At 38.2% G+C, this 18261-nt stretch overlaps 1 protein-coding gene across 3 annotated transcripts in view; it reads left to right on the plus strand.

The window, feature by feature from the left end:
- The window catches only part of LOC149026578 (Pseudouridine synthase family protein), a 47040-nt gene that overhangs the window by 12767 nt on the left and 16012 nt on the right, over positions 1–18261 (plus strand). For all 3 annotated transcript variants that reach the window (XM_089154431.1, XM_089154427.1, XM_089154424.1), the window contains exons 8-12: positions 107–203; positions 3682–3742; positions 4259–4389; positions 4813–4930; positions 12577–12700. In XM_089154431.1, the coding sequence (XP_089010557.1) occupies positions 107–203; positions 3682–3742; positions 4259–4389; positions 4813–4930; positions 12577–12700 (531 nt within the window). The remainder of the gene's footprint in view (positions 1–106; positions 204–3681; positions 3743–4258; positions 4390–4812; positions 4931–12576; positions 12701–18261) is intronic.

Raw genomic sequence — 18261 nt, forward strand, 5'->3', positions numbered from 1 at the left:
ACACACGAAGAAGAAAAAAAAATCCATGGTATGATAAGGTTGAATGCTTGATGAGAGAACTATATTTGCTAACTCTTATTTATTTATTTATTTGTTTCTTTTGTAGATGAGGAAATTGATTATGTGAAGGTCCTGAACAAAGTCCTTCCCAGTGACATCCGAGTTCTAGGCTGGTGTCCTGCTCCAATTGATCTCCATGCAAGGTTTATCACCCACTTTAACCCTTTTTGTTCCATTTTATGGTATTGGAGAATTATGTATTTGATCTATACCATAAGACATAATTATAAGCAAATAAATGGTAGGATAAATAGAAGGCTTAGAGAGGGGCATAACTAAGGATGGCAACTTGGTGATAGGGTTGGTCAAACATGACCTCTATGTGTTGTACCCTGATCCTGATAGTTAGTACATGATGCAAACTAGTTACTCCCTTCAATCTTTAATGGAGTGTCTTTGTCTTGGAATCTATCTTTTTACTTTTACCATTGCCAGAATAATTAGATGATCACTTAAGAATTCTGTGTATTTATTCTCTGCAAATACTCATGAGACAAAACTCGTCCACTAGGGTAACCTAGTGGTTTAAAGGCTTGTTGCACATGCTAAATGCAACTGTTCCCGCGGAAGTGAGTGAGTTTTTATTTATTTATTATTTTGACTACTGCTTTTATTGTCTTTTTTAGTTTCATTTTGCTGAAGGACTAGCAAAACTCAAGTGTGGGGGTAATTGATAAGTGCGTAAAGATCATATAGATATAGGTTTTATTTCATATTTTTTCTCCATTTATATGAGCTAAGTTATTGTTTTTGTTTAATTTTCAAATCCAGGGGGCAGAATTGAAATTATGATGCAAAAGCACCTAGAGTCGGTGAAGATAAGAGTGGTTTGCATGACTGGTTTGGGAGAAAAGAGAGTTTTCGGTAAATAGTTCTACTTTCTTAGTCTTCTCTACTGTTTCTATATTCTTAGCAGTTATTTTTTTAACCCTTCTCCTATTTTCTCTCTAACAGCCTAAGTTTCTTCTTTTTCTGCTACTTTCTCTAGTCAGTTTCCTTCCTATTTTTATCTCCCCTTTTCCTATTCTACCTCTTTCATTTCTCCCTGTGTTTCAATTAAAGGAAAGCTTTCAAGTCTTCCCTTTTGCAGAGTCGATCCCTTAGCTTTAGGAAAACAAGTTGTGGATCTCTTCTCTCTCTTTTTATCATTTTTGCCCCCTTTTCCTATTTTCTCTATTCTTCTATTTCTTCTCTAAACAGTATACGTAGTCTCTCTCTTCCACTCTCTTTCGTTGTTTGTAGGAAACCAACATAGACTTGGTTCGATCATTGACTCTTTTCCCTTTAAGACTCCTTAATTGAATAGGAATCGAAGGGGGAGAGAGAAAGCCTTAACCAACTCATACAACCCTTTTTTGGAGCCCTATAAAAAGGAACTTTATGGATTTTGCAGAGGAGATATCGGCTCTCACATCATTCACGGTTTTTGCCCATCATCCCCTATCATTCTCTTCCTTTGCTTAAGAAAAAAGACCCATGAACCAGTCCCTTTCATGCCCATAGATTGCAGTTCAGCAGTTCACTCAGTTAGTACTTGGAGCCTTCGACAGAGTTCCGGTCCAATGAGCATTGACGGTCCCTGCAGAGCTTAAGTTCATTATTATTTGTTGTAATGGAGAAGATAATCTGTGATGATATCTACACTACCATGAGTAGCTAAGTTTCCTATTCTTTGGGATGTAGATGAACTATTGTTTTCCATTAATTTAAATGGCTTTATATTTTCTGGTTGATGTGGATTATTTTAATTATTAGATTTCAATGAGAATGCATGCCCTTTGATACACATATTTCTCTTCATCAATCAACTAGTGTCCCTAATTGTGTACGATTCAACCAATAATGTTATATACCCTCGCAAGACTATCGACCTTCGTTAAGTTTGGCACGCTTAGTTCACTTAGGTATAAAACATCATTAGTTGAATTCATACACAATTAGGGACACTAGTTGATGAAGAGAAATATATGTATCAAAGAGCATGCATTCTCATTGAAGTCTAATGATTAAAATAATCCACATCAACTAAAAAGTATGAAAAAAATTCAAATTAATGAAAAAAAGTAGTTCATCTACATCCCCAAAGAATAGGAAACTTAGCCACTCATGGTAGTGGAGGTCTCATCACATATTATTTTCTTCATCACAGCAAGATTCTTAAAGGTAGAACAACAAATAATAATGAACTAATGCTCTGTAGGGTTTGTCAATGCTCATTGGACAGCTACTCTGTCGAAAGCTCCACCCACTAACTGAATGCACTGCTGAACTGCAATCTATGGGCAGAAAAGGGGACTGGTCTGTGGGTCTTTTTTCTTTAGTGATGAGAGAGAGTGATAGAGGATGATTGGCAGCAATTGGGAGTGATGCAAGGGCAGCAACCATGAGTGATGTGAGAGCCGATATCTCCTCTGCGGAATCCCCAAAGTTTCTTTTTATAAGGCTCCAGAATCAGTTAAGGCTTTCTCTCTTTCCATTTGATTCCTATTCTGTTAAGGAGTCTTAAAGGGAAAGCAATCAAGGATCTTGCTAGGATTATATTGGTTCCCTACAAACAAGGAAAGAGATAGATTGCATTGACCGTTCAGAGAAAATAGGAAAGAGAGAGAGAAAGAGAGAAGAGATCGACAACTTGTTTTCCTAAAGGTAAAGGATCGAATATGAAAAAGGGAAGACTTGATAGCTTTCCTTTAATCATAACACAGGGAGAAAAATAGATCGAATAGGAAAAGGGAAGATAAAATATGAAGGAAACTAACTAGAGAAAGTAGAAGAAATTTAGGCTGTTAGCGAGAAAATAGGAGAAGGATAAAAAAAGGACTCCTAGGAATATAGAAACACTAGAGAAGAATTAGGAAAGTAGAATTGTTTACTGAAAACTCTCTTTTCTCCCAAACAACTCTTATCTTCATCGACTCGAGGTGCTTTTGCATCATAATTTCAATCATGCCCCTGGGATCTGAAAATTAAACAAAAACATGACTTAGCTCGTGCAAATGGAGAAAAAAAAATATGAATAAAACCTATATCTATATGATTTTATGCACTTATCACTAGTTGAGTCAAGATTGGATATAGTAGTTTCATCCAGCTGCCTTACAAAATTTGGTGAGCTCCATGCATGTTTTATTGGGCAGGACATGATCAAGTTAATACACTTTAAGAGAATTGGACAGGTTATTGATGAAGTAGAACCTGCTACGCTACCTCAATCCCTTGTTCCAGCCAGTATGCTGCATTACACCAATCATGAAATTACCCATATTTATTTAATTCCAAATGTATTTACCCTTCATCTACAAGAGTTGCTTTGAACTGCAATGAAAAGATTATACTTCAATTATTCCCTTGTTGAATAACTTTATGAAGCCTATATAGAAACCTAAACAATGTTTGAGGATATCAGATTGTATACTCTTCTTGAAGGACCACTTCAGGCATGAAGACCCTGAATTTATTTTCCTTTTTTTTCTTGTAGATATCAAATGCAAGCTACAATTAAATGACGTTTTGGCAAATTTAAATACCAAGATAGTAAGCATGAGTTAGTAGACTCCTATCAATTTGATTTTCCAGGTTTTGGATATAGTGGCATGATACATAGTCTCTTAATTGCTGCAGATTCAGCTGTTTGAGCAGGGAGTACAAATACCTTTTCTGGAGGGAAAATCTGGACATATCAGTATGAACATTTAAATTCTCTGTTTTGGAATAATGTCAACATGCAAGTGCCTTTTGTTTCTCTTTTTTGATAATATCTTTTTCTTTGTAGTTTTTTTTTTCTTTTAGGATTGTGCTTGCTTGATGGAGAAAAAGGGATGAAATAGTTAATTTGTGGGACCCCATGTGAAGGGGTATAGGGGATAAGGGTAGGAAGAAAAAGAATAAGAGAAAGTGTATTTGTGGGCTCCACAATCAAAATTAAGCCCCATTTAAGCCATGGGGTGGAAAAAAATCATTGTCACCTCAGCAGACGAGCTCTTTATTTTATGGAAGCTTGTCTTTTCATTCTTCAATCCACTTAAGCAAATAAATTCACATTTTGCTATTTTCTGCAAAAAGGTACACTTATGCCACCCCCTTTAGTGTTATCCTCACTTCTCCATCAAACAAACACTGAATAGTTTTGGTCCTTGTACACTTCTTCATTTACTGTTGGTGCATAACTCAAGAATATCTTGCTTGATTTCTACTTCAGGCAATGGAGATAGCTGGTAAAAAATTTGTTGGGGAACATGACTTCAGGAACTTTTGTAAGATGGATGCAATGAATGTCCACAATTACAGGCGCAATATCTTATCATTTGAAATTTCAGCTTGCGACGGAAGGTTGACACTCTCTCACAGATAATTCTCACGCGTTATTCTACGGACTATCCATTGTGTCATTTACAATAGATCACATCATAGGATTGCTGTCCTTGTTTTCATTTTTTGCTTACTATTGGTAGGCATAACATTATCTTCATCTTATCAGACTTACAAAACTTCTGTGGTAGTTTGCCGAATTCTATATTGGAACGTATGCTCTAAATCTCAGATACTTCTTTGGGATTGTGCAATACTGTGTTTACTTCTTGACGACGGCCTCATTGACATAATGGACTATTTTTCTTTATCTAGTCCCCTCTCTGTCGCTGGCAGCATAAAGTTGCATTTCTTTTCCTTCTCTCACATACTGTATCCAAGAAGTAATTTGAATTTAAATGCATTTGTTTTAGCACTGAATCTTTTTCTATATTGTATTTCTAGGTCAGAAGATGACCAAATATGGGCCATAACAATCAAAGGTAGTTCCTTTCTGTGGCACCAGGTCAGATGCATGGTTGCTGTGCTTTTCATGATTGGTCAGGGTCTTGAATCCCCAAGTGTAAGTGTTGAAATCCTTTTAGCTTATGTTTTCCTCCCCCCCCCCCCCCTTTTTCTTCTTCTGATGATGGCTATTATCTGTTTCTCATAAGCCCTGTTTTTTAATCGTTTTGTAAAAGCTGATTGACTTATAATTTATAAATAGTAAAAACGACATCTAAAAGAGCTGCTGATTGAGTTATGAATGGTAAAAATGAAACCCAAAGGTATCCATTATTTGACAAGATGAAAGGATGTTTTCTCACTGTTTTAACACCCTATCACGTCATTAATTTGTAAGAGCTGATTGGGTTGAAAATAGTAAAAATAACACCTAAAGGTAAGATCTACTCTTTTTTTCTCAAAAAAGACCTAGTTTGTTTCCTGGAAAACTGCTTCTTCCCCAAACCCCACGGTTCTGTTTTTCTTGCAGGAAAAAAAAACATTCTTTTCTTTTCTTCCCTCTTTCCCTTATACGGCAACTAGTTGTCTTTTGTTAGTCTCCCTTCCCTTCTCTTTGTTTCAGGTCTTTCTCTCCCTCTCTCTTATCACCTACTCTCTTTCCTAGGATACGCTATTACTTCAAATTATTATTTCTCCTTTCCTAGGATTCCCATTGCTTCAAATTTTTTTTCTTCTCTTATTTATGTTCCTAGATGCTTTCTAACCCTTGTTTTGCAGCCAGGATCAGCAAGTAACATTTTCTCTCCCAAAATATTTCTCATTTATTCTTTGGCAGTAGTTTTGTTTAAAACAAAGACTTCCCAAGACTCCCTTTACATTGTTAGTTGTTGAATTCTTTGTTAGAAATCTGATATTGACTAGGACAGCTCTATTTTTCTTTAAGTTTCTTAATACACTTGCATTCAATTTAGTGTTATGGTGCCAAGATCCCCATCCTTTTGTTTCCCTATTGATTCTTGTTTAGTTGTGCTTACCAGTAAGTCTTATTGTATTTATTTCTCTACTTTAGCTGTCTTACATGCATGATTAATCAGATTTCAAGTGCCGCAAATTCCTTTCTTTACTATCTGTCAAGAATAGGTGATTAATTCTAAGAGTCTAGTAGCCCACTTTGTAGGTCCCCTAGTTTCTAGGGTTTCTCCTACATCAATTATGGTATCAGAGCTTGGTTTAGAGTGCTAGTACTGCTGGAATTTTAGGTTTCGAGTTGTTAGAATTGCTGGTTTTAGTTTAGGTGTCTTTAGGTCAAACTGTGTATGGTAGTAACCCGAAGTGGAAACGAATATTCCAATATGACTAGTTCATCAAGTGCCCAATTGACCCTTGACCAATTGACTCAATTGCTCCAACAAAATGGAGAGATCTTAAAGGCCATTCGAACAACTCAAGAGGAGTTAAATAACCAAAGGGCAGCACAGGCAGCCCAAACCACCACCATTCAGGCCATAGAATGTAATCTTCGGACCCTTGCAACACGACTTACAGCCATAGAGGGACAGCAAGAACAACAAGGACATAATACTCAAGCCAATGGACCTAGGAATGAAAACTACCAAGTGGACCTCCAGAACTTTGACCACGGCCTCGAGGATCTTAATAGAATTGGGGATAATTTCCAAGGTAATGGAAGAGGTAGAGGTAGAGGAAGAGGTTGTGGAGCACGTGCACATCTTGGTCCTATGCATCATGCAACCTATGAGCATGACAATGCTCTTGACCCCCATGATAGAGGGTTCGATATTAGGAGGATAGTCAAGGTAGAGGCCCCATCTTATGATGGCCAAATAGATGCGAAAGTCTTACTAGATTGGATTAGACAAATGGACAGGTACTTTGATTTTTATAATATGTCGGAAGAGGTTCGCTTTAGGTTTGCTAAGATTAAGCTTACTGGGGCTGCCCAAGATTTTTAGACAGAATTAGAGTACCAAGAGAACAATCTAGGACTTGAGCTAGTGACCACTTGGGTTGAGATGCAAGAAAGGCTTAAAATGGAGTTCTTACCTATCACTTATAGGCTGAACTTGTTGAATGAAATGAACACCCTAAAGCAAGGGAAATTAACTGTGATTGAGTACATGGCCAAATTCAATGAACTTAAGATTAGAAGCCGTACTTGTGAGGATGTTGAGCAGACACTCTCTAGATTTATTACTAGACTTAACTCCAATATCTGGTCACGACTTGCACCCCACTTAGTGTGAGATGTCCCTCAAGCCTTTAGGATCGCTCTAGAACTTGAGATGTCCATGAAGACTTTTCCTCAGAAGAATAGCTTTCATCCTAGAGAATCTAGTTTTCGAAGGTCTACCCCTAACACTACCATTTTCCAAAGACCCCCTGTTAATCCATAACACCCCAATTGATAACAAGGGTAAAGGCATTTTGGGAACTCCCCCCATGAAAGCTGGCCAGCTCTAGTGTTTCAAATGCCAAGGATTTGGAAATGTTGCTAGGGAATGCCCCAATAGAAACCTTTATGTTGGAGGGCAAGACCATGTGGATTTAGATCAGGATGACAATCAAGAGCCTGAGTATGAAGACCATAGACTAGATGAGAACATATCTGATGAGGATATTGATATGGTATATGGGTCTAAGCTTGGAGTTGAGCGTTGTATGGTATCACAACCCAAAGATATTGATGATTGGTGACGGACTAATATTTTTATTACCTACACTTGCCATCAAGGTAAGAACTGTCGAGTCGCCATAGATAGTGGTAGCTGCATGAATGTAATTGCTCAAAGTGTTGTTTCTAGAATGGGGCTCAAACCAGAGGCTCACCCCAAACCGTACAAGGTTGTGTGGGTCGATCAGTCTACTATCCCTGTAACACTTAGGTGTTTAGTTCCCCTACATTTTGCTAGTTATAAGGATAGAGTGTGGTGTGATGTCTCATATCATTCTAGGGAGACCATGGTTATATAATAGGGATGTCACTACCTATGGGAAATCTAACATCTGTATCTTTGAATATAAAGGGAAAAAGATCCGATTGACCCCTAGCGCCCCAAAAGAGCTTAAGGTTGTGGAGCATAAAGGCAACACCATCAAACAAACTTGCTCTAAAACACTTGGCATACTAAATCAGCAAGAATTTGAAGTTGAGTGTAAAGAGTCAGGAGTTGTTTATGCCCTAGTTGCCTTGCAAAGTAATCCAGATACACATCACACATCAGACAAATTTGTTAATAGAAGTCTAGGGAACTTGTTGCGTTGTCTTATAGGAGAGTACCTTACCAGTTGGGACTGGGTCCTTACCCAAGCCGAGTTTGCCTATAATAGCTCTAAGAATCGAACCACTGATCTGTCACCTTTTGAGGTTTGTCTAGGATACCAGTCCAAGGCTCCTATAGACCTTATTCCAACTGTGCCTAGCTTTAGGACTTCCCCATCAGTCGAGTCTTTTGCGCAGCACATATCTGATTTACATGCAAGTATAAGACAACGAATAGTACTGAGTAATGATCAACATAAGTCCAAAGTTGATGTGCATTGATGACTGCAAGAGTTTCAAGAAGGAGATATGGTGATGGTTAGGATCAGACCGCAGCGTTTCACGAAAGGTAAGAGCAAGCTATATGCTCGTAGTGCAGGACCATTCGAGATTCTGAAGAAAATAGGAGCTAATGCCTATGTTCTTAATCTGCCATCTAACATGGGAATCAGAAATATTTTCAATGTGGAGGACCTTATCCCCTTCCATGGCACTCCGACTATTGCATCTTTCTATCCAGATGACCTTGATTCCCTGCCCTTTGTTTTTGATGACCCTGCTGGTAAGACCCCTTCACTCCCTACTACTTCAGTACCACCTAAGCCTAAATTTCACAAAAGAGTTAAGACAATTGAAGAGATCCTTGATGAGAGAGTTACAACTACAAAAGAGGGAGGTTACAGAGAATTTTTAGTTAAGTGGCGGGGGCATACTGAGATCGACAACACTTGGATCATGATGGCGGAGCTACAACGACTTGACCCAGACATGCTAGAGTACTACCAGAGCCTCTATTCACTGGAGGTGAATTCTTCAAAGTTGGGGAGAGTTGATGAGGACATCAATGAGCAGTTCCGAGTTTACCGGCGACGCCGACGTAGAGATCATCCCACGACAGCATCTGTGGATGGATGATGAGTTCAAAGGTTATCGGATTGCTAGGATCCTATGGTTCGATGAGAAACACTGCTCATTGCAGTTTGTCATGTTATTTTCCTTAGTCTTAGTGGGTTGGGTAGTAGTTTACTATTGAAATATTTTAATTTCATGTTTGAGTCTTTATGGGCTGGACCTAAAGTCTATTTGGGCCTAATTTTGAATTATTTTGAGTTTGGGTTATATTTACAACTAAAGTTGGGGTTATTTTGGGAATTAAACATGTAGGGTTGTGAGGGATCAATTTTTTTATTTAAACCTTGTATCAAATTCGTTTTTGGCAATGAATGAATGAAAGAATTTGAAAAAAAGAGCTCACGTTGCTTTTTCTCTCTCTCTCTCTCTCTCTCTCTGGCGGAACCAGCACTTTCCCCTCTCTCCAGGTAATCTCTCTCTCTCCTCCTTTCACCTTTGTTTCCCACTAGAAAACTTCCCCTTGCTCTCCTCTACAAAGATCTACTCTTTTTTTCCTCAGAAAAGACCTAGTTTCTTTCCTGGAAATCTTCTTCTTCTTCCCCAAACCCCACGGTTCTGTTTTTCTTGCCGAAAAAAAAAAAAAAAAAAAACTTCTTTTCTTTTCTTCCCTCTTTCCCTTATACGGCAGCTAATTGTCTTTTGTTAGTCTCCCTTCCCTTCTCTTTGTTTCTTTTCTTTCTCTCCCTCTCTCTTATCACCTACTCTCTTTCCTAGGATACGGCATTACTTCAAAATATTATTTTCTCCTTTCCTAGGATTCCCCGCTACTTCAAAATATTTTTTCTTTCTCTTATTTATGTTCCTAAATGCTTTCTAACCCCTGTTTTGTAGTCAGGATCAGCAGGTAACATTTTCTCTCCCAAAATATTTCTCATTTATTCTTTGGCAGTAGTTTTGTTTAAAATAAAGACTTCCCAAGACTCCCTTTACAGTGTTAGTTGTTGAATTCCTTGTTAGAAATCTGATAATGACTAGGACAGCTCTATTTTTCTTTAAGTTTTTTAATACCTTTGCATTCAATTTAGTTTTATGGTGCCAAGATCCCCATCCCCTTGTTTTTCTATTGATTCTTGTTTAGTTGTGCTTACCAATAAGACTTATTGTGTTTATTTCTCTACTTTAGCTGTCTTGCATGCATGATTAATCAGATTTCAAGGGCTGCAAATTCCTTTCTTTACTATCTGTCAAAAGTAGGTGTTTAATTCTAAGAGTCTAGTAGCCCACTATGTAGGTCCCCTAGTCTAGGGTTTCTCCTACATCAGTGACATTAAGGGATTTATTTGGTGAACAAAATAGCAAGTAATGGATAAAGTCAATAAGAAGCAGAAGATGGGCTAAAGAAAATTTTGGTAACTTACAATAGGGTAATTTTAGTAGCTGAAGCAGAAGATAGGCTAAAGCAAGATTTGGTTGCTTGAAAATTGGCTATTTGATTATTCTGAAATTTCAGTTTCCTATACCTCATATCAGATCAGCCAGTATTTATTAAAAACATGGTAACTCTATAGAATTGTAAAGATGCAATTCAGGTAACCTAAAATCTTAGCTAAAGCAGGGTAGACCCATGGAAGAAACAATCCAAGACTCGGTTTGCCTATTTAGAGGCGAAACTGATCCGTGTTGCAGGAGATGCGGTAATAAGATGATGAAAGAAATTTGGAAGAAATAGAGATACCACAAATAAAGTATAGTATACACTAGGCAAATGTTGAGCCAAATCTCCATATGAGTGTATATTATGACTAACGGCCATCGATCTATGGCCGATTTTAGGTCAAAGGAATCTAAATCCAAAGGCCTTTGTCGAGCCAACTGTCGAATAGGACCTTGTTGGTCAAAAGTTCCATCTGAAGGGATAAAACCTTCATCATCCAGACATGAACTGAACTGGGGGAAGCAATCTCTGCTTAAAATAGTTACCTATAGCAAAGATTCTTTGCTTTCTGAAATATACAGAGGAGGAGACAAGTTGGTGCAATCTAATTAACCTAGGGATTGCTTTAGATGTAGCACATGGGATGGGGAGTCAATGACAAGTTGGCCAAACCAGATATTTACCCCAAACAAGAAGTTAGAAAACCAGATCATACTGAATACATAATCTAAGACTGCTCTGAAACAAAATCTGGTTTGATTGTACCCATTAATCAGTATTTATCAAGATCCCAAAACTGAAGACGATACATTGGGTGGATGTTGGACTGTGGATCAACTCATGTTCAGGGGAAGATATTCATTCCTAGAATTTTATTGTTTTTTAAAACTCAGAAAAGAAATACTGTAGAGAATCAGATGTAACAAAAAAAAGGAGGAGGATATATGGTTGAGTTTCTAATTCAAACCTCAGCAGATGTGTCTCACAGGTCATGGCACTGCTGCATTCTATGGACCATCAGCTATCAAGCCAGAATGTGTCAGCCATTTAAATCATGGGGAGAATGCAGTTATGCCTCTTTTATTGACAAATCTCAAAGTAGTACGTTGGAAATTCTCATGGATGTCTTTACATCTGAATTCCTTGAAATAATAACTATGTAATACATTTAATTCACCCACTAATATTTATTACATAAAAAAAAAAGTATAAGATAGCTACTGAATAAGTTTAAAGATAGACGCTGGCTGTCCCCCATGCAAGAACTCAAGAATTTTAAGTCCATGATGGACTAGCCCAACCTTAGGGGTGGCTTGATACTTGGCTGACTGGGGTTTGTATAAATTTTCTGGCTTTTTCTGCCCATGGAAGAACCAGACAAAAAGAAAACCAATTAAAATCTCAGCAAAGCCGCTTGCCACCTTGGTCAATAATAAGCTAAACAGCCACAGAAATCTTAACATTTCCACGAGTTATGTGTGGATGAAGTATTGTATTAACTAATTTGACTTACTATGACTCCTAAACCTATTAAACCATTTCGTCTTTAATCCACCTAAGATAGAATCTGAGAAAAAAAACCTAATAAAATATGGAAGTTGCCTCCTAATTGCTCTAAAACTCGGTTTCTTACTTGCGGTCTTCTCAATTGACTCTACCAATGCTATGAACATAAAATTCTTAACTGTCCATGTATAGAAGCACAAGCATCTCTGTAGACAATTTTAATTAAGGCCCAGTACAACACATAACCACAAACTGATTTGCCCAAACAATGGCTTGAAACAAGACTTAACGGGTTAACCATACCCAATATAATTGGTCTACCTGACACAAATGGTATCTATGAATTACTTGGGGCTTTCATTTTGGCGGCCAATGTTATTTAAACACGTTCACATAACCCCGAATTAATTGGCCCAAAGCCCTTATGTTCCAATACTAGCTTGAAAGTAGTTACAAGGTTTAACCAGAACCAATTGAACCGGCCTGCTTACATCACATTTTATACAAATGGTGCCCATGAATAATCTTTTTGGTGCTTTCATTTTCTGACACTTTCTCTAAGACCTAATTTATGGTCGATGCTAAGAGATCATTGATTCCTTTTTGAGGAAATGACTTATTTATCATGCTTTCTTTCGAGTCTTGTACAATAGTTCCATTGAGATAAATGTCAAATATGTGTGTGGTGTAGGTGATTGATATTTTGCTTGACACAAGCAAGATCCCAAGGAAACCTCAGTACACCATGGCACCCGAGCTTCCGTTGATTCTTTATTCCTGTGAATTTAGTGGCTTGCGCTTTGTTTGTTCCCCAGGTAATTTGCATTGTGCTTTTCAATTCATCTTCAAGTACTCATTTCCCTTAATTTTCTATTACTCTTGTAAGAAACTACACTTAGTTAATTACTTCTTTATGTATCTTAATTTAGATTAGGTATCGTTTGTTTGAAAGAACTTGAAGAGGGGTGGGAAAAAGGGAGTGGAAGGAGTATACTTTCCCACAAAATTCTAGGCATGGCTTGTTTGGTTCAATAGGGTGGGAAAATCAGTAGACAAGCTTCATTGATTTAAGGAACCCTGTTTGCTGACACGACACCCTACTTTTTCCACCCCACCCCCCTTTTAAAATTCGACTAAATCAATGGGACTTTGTGGGAAAGTGAGGGATATGATAAATGTGGGACCCACACATTTGCAACTTTTTCGCAAAATCCTTTCTTTTTATTTTGTACTCCCCCACCCCACTACATGTAGGTCCCACATGTTTATTTTTCCCACCATTTTTTATCTAGCAAACAAATGATGCCTTAGGGATTATGTAGTTTGCAACCAATAATAGCTAAAGTTGCCCAGGAAAGAGTTAACTTCAGATGGCAATTTTTTAAAATTAATATAATGAAACAAGTCAATTTGGTTCTTCAGCTCTTTGAAGAAGAGGAAGTAGGGGAGATTCTAACTTCAAAATGTGGCTACTATATTACTTTGCCCAACTCTGCATAACACATCCTTTATTGGTTAGCCAGCTGTTTTAAGCGAGGGTTAAAATTGAATAGACAGTTGACTTCAGCCGCTTTGCCTGTGCTACCTTGAACTTTGTGCTATGTAAAAATGGACAGTGATTAAGAGAGTATTTTTACTTTCATAATTTGTCCTTTGTTTTTCCTCGTGTTTCAATTTAGATTTATTTGATCACTATGCCTTTTGATGGTCAATGAAGTGTGTCAGCTACTATATCATTTGTTGTAAATTCTTTAGTGTTTCCATTCATGTAGTGAGGAGTTAATAGCTATTTAATATCCCTTCAGTGGTTGCTATTCGTTTGACCAGGGTTGCTGCTTTCTATTTTTAATTTATTTATTCATTATTTGACATATCTTTTTTTTTTTGGGGAGGCTATATGGCTTTTTTTTTTTTTGGGTGGTCCATTATATTGGGTGTTCCTTACTACTACCTTTTGTAGCATTTCTTCCCTCTTCCTGGCTCCCATTCTTGAAAATTTAAAGTTTGTTGTATTATAAAAGCTGGGCAGAAAGTATCAGATAGGATGTATACAATAACAAATATCAAGTAAAAGAATGTTAGGACCCTCTCAAACTTGGTCTGAGTCCCACTGAAATCTGACTGACAGCAATGGATGGCAACAAGATCAATACAGACAGCAACAAAATTTAACTCTGTTCTTTCAATAACTCTGATAAACTTCAACAACAGAAACAAATAACACCAGAAAGCTATGAATTCAGAACAGCAAAACAGCATAATAATATTGGAGATATAGTCGATTTCATCAAGCTTCCCTGATTGGATATAACTGATGAATACAGACTGATACTACTAACTGATAAGAACTTCTGAAATAAAGAGAAACTACATAGAACTTTGATGAACAAGTTCATCCCAATGGCTAGGCTAGGCCATTCCAAGAGGTTTCCCTCTCCTTAAGCATTCACTTGCATCACTTCTTCTCCCCCCCCCCCCTTTCCCCTCCTCCTCCTCCCTTACGTACTCCCTGAATTCTAACAAACTCCTATGCATAATGTTTGTTCAATTTAAAAGTAACCGCAAGCGCACGGTATCGTGTAGCTAACGGGTCGATCTCAAGGAGATATGCCACTTATAATTCAACTTCTTAATAGTAATGCGAGAGTGGAATGATTCAATTTTTGTTAACTAATTAACTAAACTAAACGATCCTAATCTATACGTCTAATGCAATCGAATTGAAACGAAAAATAAATTAAACACCATCAATGCATAAATAAAAGACAGGAAAAAAATTGCGAACAATAAAAATAAAAAGGAAAAGGGAAGTGATCCGAGTGTCAGCTCTGGATCGAGGGAAGGGGAGTATAATAATAATGACTTTGACCGTGGACCATTTGCCTTAGTTTACAGTCCACCGATCGGGGAAATGGATATTAAAGAAAAAAAACAGTGCAGAAAGTAAATAACAAAGCAATAAAAGGAAAAGGAAGCCTTAATCAAAGATAGGCACGACCGTAGGCATCTCTAATCAAGGATCCAGGGGAAGGGAGAACAATAAACAGTGCTGAAAGTAAATTGCAGAAAGTAAAATGGAAACCTTAACCAAAGAGAGGCACGACTGTAGGCATCTCTGATCAAGGATCCAGGGGAAGGGAGAACAATAAATAATGCTGAAAGTAAATCCTAAATTAAGAATATGGAGGGGTAGATAGAAGCGGGAATGGAGGGAGGAGAGAAGATTAGTAAAGAAGGCTACTTACTTGCGAATTGAACAAACGATTTGAATCTCAACCAACCCTAACAACCAGATCTAGATCTAGAATGATCTAAATCTGCAATTGCTAGACCCAAAGAAAAACGAATCTAAAAACTTGAAACTTGAACTTGAATTGCATTACATAAAAAAATTAAACCTAAACATTGAATCTAGAAATTTAAATCTCACAAATGCAAGCAAAGAAAACTAGAGAAAGCCTAAATAAATTGAAGAGAGAAGAAAGAATGCTTCTACTAAGCTCTAGAACACCTTCTCCTTTGATGGAGTATGCTCTCCTTTTATAGAGTTTACATGAGATATGAAGCATGGCTGAATTTGAATAAAACGCAGGGTTTCTACTTACTCAACCAATTAGGGTTTTGACGTACTAATCGCGCCGACTTAGAGAGATCAGATGCATAATTCCACCGTTGGATTTGAGGTTTAAGTAGTCGTGAAGCTCTCCTCCAAAACTCAGCACGATCGGACATTGGATGACCGTTCGATGAAGGGTTTGATCGAAACTGGACAGAGGCATTCAAAAACGGGATTTTTCCTCTTTTTCTTTCTGAATATAATTCTTTTTCCTCTTTTTCTTTCTTTAATTAAATCCAAGATAGGAAATAAGATATTGAGGTATGCAAGGACTCTTTTCCATTTGGACTCTCTCAATAATATCTCTGTAGATTTGATTTAAAATCTCAGCCGTAGATCAAATTTGCCTTCTTTATCTTTTCAATATTTCGGAGTTGGCCCATAATCACACATCTCTAGCCCATCATGCTCTAGATCAAGCCCATTTTCGCTTTGAGAATTTGAATAGACTTCTTGACGTGTATAATAGCATGATTCAAGCCCAAAACTCCAAATATTTGCTTAAATCTTGAAAAGTCCTAAAATCTGCAAAAACAACATAAAACCCAAGGTAACTCCACTCTAAGTGTATAAAATGCATGCTTTATGCCCTAAGATTTCACACATAAATGTGTTCATCACATAACAAACTCTTACACAAGGAGCCACTTATCTATTGCCACCTGGATTGTTCCTTTTGCTCCTTTGTTTACAGCAGGTTAGTGGCTGCTGTCCAATTGGATGCTGCATCTGTCTTCTCCTCATTTGGATCCCCTGTAGCAGCTTTAGGTGATATTGCATACTCCCTCTTATTCCTTCCCTTGGTTATTAGGGGCTTATCAACACTTCCCTCTTTAAGTTTCACCTTGTCCTCAAGGTGAGGGGAAATTTGAAACCTGAACTTCAATACTTGCCACATAACCATGCTAGTTCAGCAGCTTGACAAGCCCTCTTTGGCAGCTATCCAATCCCAAATGCAAATAGTTTGAAACAGTCCATACAGAGAGGAGCTGATGGATGGAACCATGGTGGGAGATCTCGCTCCCGAGCGAGATCTCACCACTCAAGAAAAGCGAGATCTCGACCGGGATGGCGAGATCTCGGTCGAGATCTACCAAAAAAATGGCGGTAGTCTCGGTGGCCCATCTCAGTGGGTTTTAGGGCTCTGGTTGGGCTGAAACTTGGTATTTAGCATATTTATGGCCTTTTGAACACATTGGTGGCCTTAGATTTGTGAGAAAATAACCCTAACTATGTCTCCTAAGTCGACCCTATGTGTAAAACCGAAATTCTGTGAAATGCAAGGTTAGAGACTTAGAGTCTTAGAGAGACAGAGACAACATGTAATATTGTAATGTAAAGATATCAAGTAATTCAAGTTAATGAGTTATCATTTATCAACTATCAACTATCAAATACAATAACATTACACATCAAGTATTCAAGTCAACAAGTGATCAAAGTTCAAACTATCAAAGATTCAAAGTAATAAATTGTTAAATACTTAAATGTCTTCAAAATTTTACAACCATAAGAATTAAGAAGATTACAACTTTACAAGACTAAGAGTCTAAGACTAAGAATGTCAAAACTCAAAATTACAACTTACAACTTACAAGACTAAGACTAAGAGTTTGAGTATCACTCAGCATTCTGCATCAATTGATTCTGAACGGTGGCCACATATGACTCCCAAGTCAATCCATCACTGAAGTATGTCATATATTGGTTTATATGGAACTGATATGTCTCAATGTCAGAATACTGGAGGAATAGCACTCTGGGATAACCGTCAATCGTGGGTGGGTAAAAGAGCCGTTGTTGTTGTTGTTCATATTGTTGTCGAGTATCTGGGGGTAGGGGTTTCTAAAACACTCAGTTAACAATCCACCTTCACTCCCATATGTGTACTCTCCAGGTGCAGGGTCTTGAGGAATAGTATGACCTCCATAAGAAGAATACCCTGTAATCTGACCCGGTGTTGTGATCCCCGTATTGGTACCCCGATGACTGCCAACTGTCCAAACTCTGCTGTTGTGAATCACTCTGACCATGATCTAGGCTCATGCTTCCCATGTTCAATTCAAGATCATGCATGCTCGCATCATCATTCGGTTGCCCCTGCCCCTGGTTTGATCTGCTCTTCCTACTCCTAGCATAAGTCCGAGAGATAGGGGAACTGTGGGTCGCATGTGTCGGATGACTCGGACCTGGTGGAGGTGACTCCCTTTATTGATGCTGACTTACACCAGAAACACGACTAGCCTGACTGCCTCCATAACTCGAACTCGATGGCTAACTTGGGCCACTTGGCCCTCTGGTATCATCGGCATCATCTAAATCCCCACTACTAGTTGTCACCTCATTTGTTTCAAGTCGACCAGGTGGCTCCTCAAATGGTACAGTTGGTCGTCCTGCTGATGCTGCTGCAGCTGCAGCAGCCTGACCCTCATCAGAAGATATGTGCTTAGCCACAACATCTGGGCCCATAGTAGCAGCAATGGTAGGATCCGGCTGCCCTACGGCCCATACAACACCTGGATTGGCCACCTCCATCCCTAACCCACTGATATATGACATCATCTTCCTCATCTTCTGCGGGGGGCTCGTGGAATACATCAGTTAACTCAATCGGTTCATGATTGTCGTCATCTATATCATCTTGTATGTGCCCTACTCTCAATCTCATGTTGTAATGCACATACACTAAGTCCTCGAGCCTCTTACTCCCCAATCTGTTCCGTACCTTACTATGGATGAGCGAGAAGGTGCTCCAGTTCC

This window comes from Hakea prostrata, chromosome 1 (genome assembly GCF_041222555.1).
Source record: "Hakea prostrata isolate BN-2017 chromosome 1, UWA_Hpros_2, whole genome shotgun sequence".
Taxonomy (NCBI): domain Eukaryota; kingdom Viridiplantae; phylum Streptophyta; class Magnoliopsida; order Proteales; family Proteaceae; genus Hakea; species Hakea prostrata.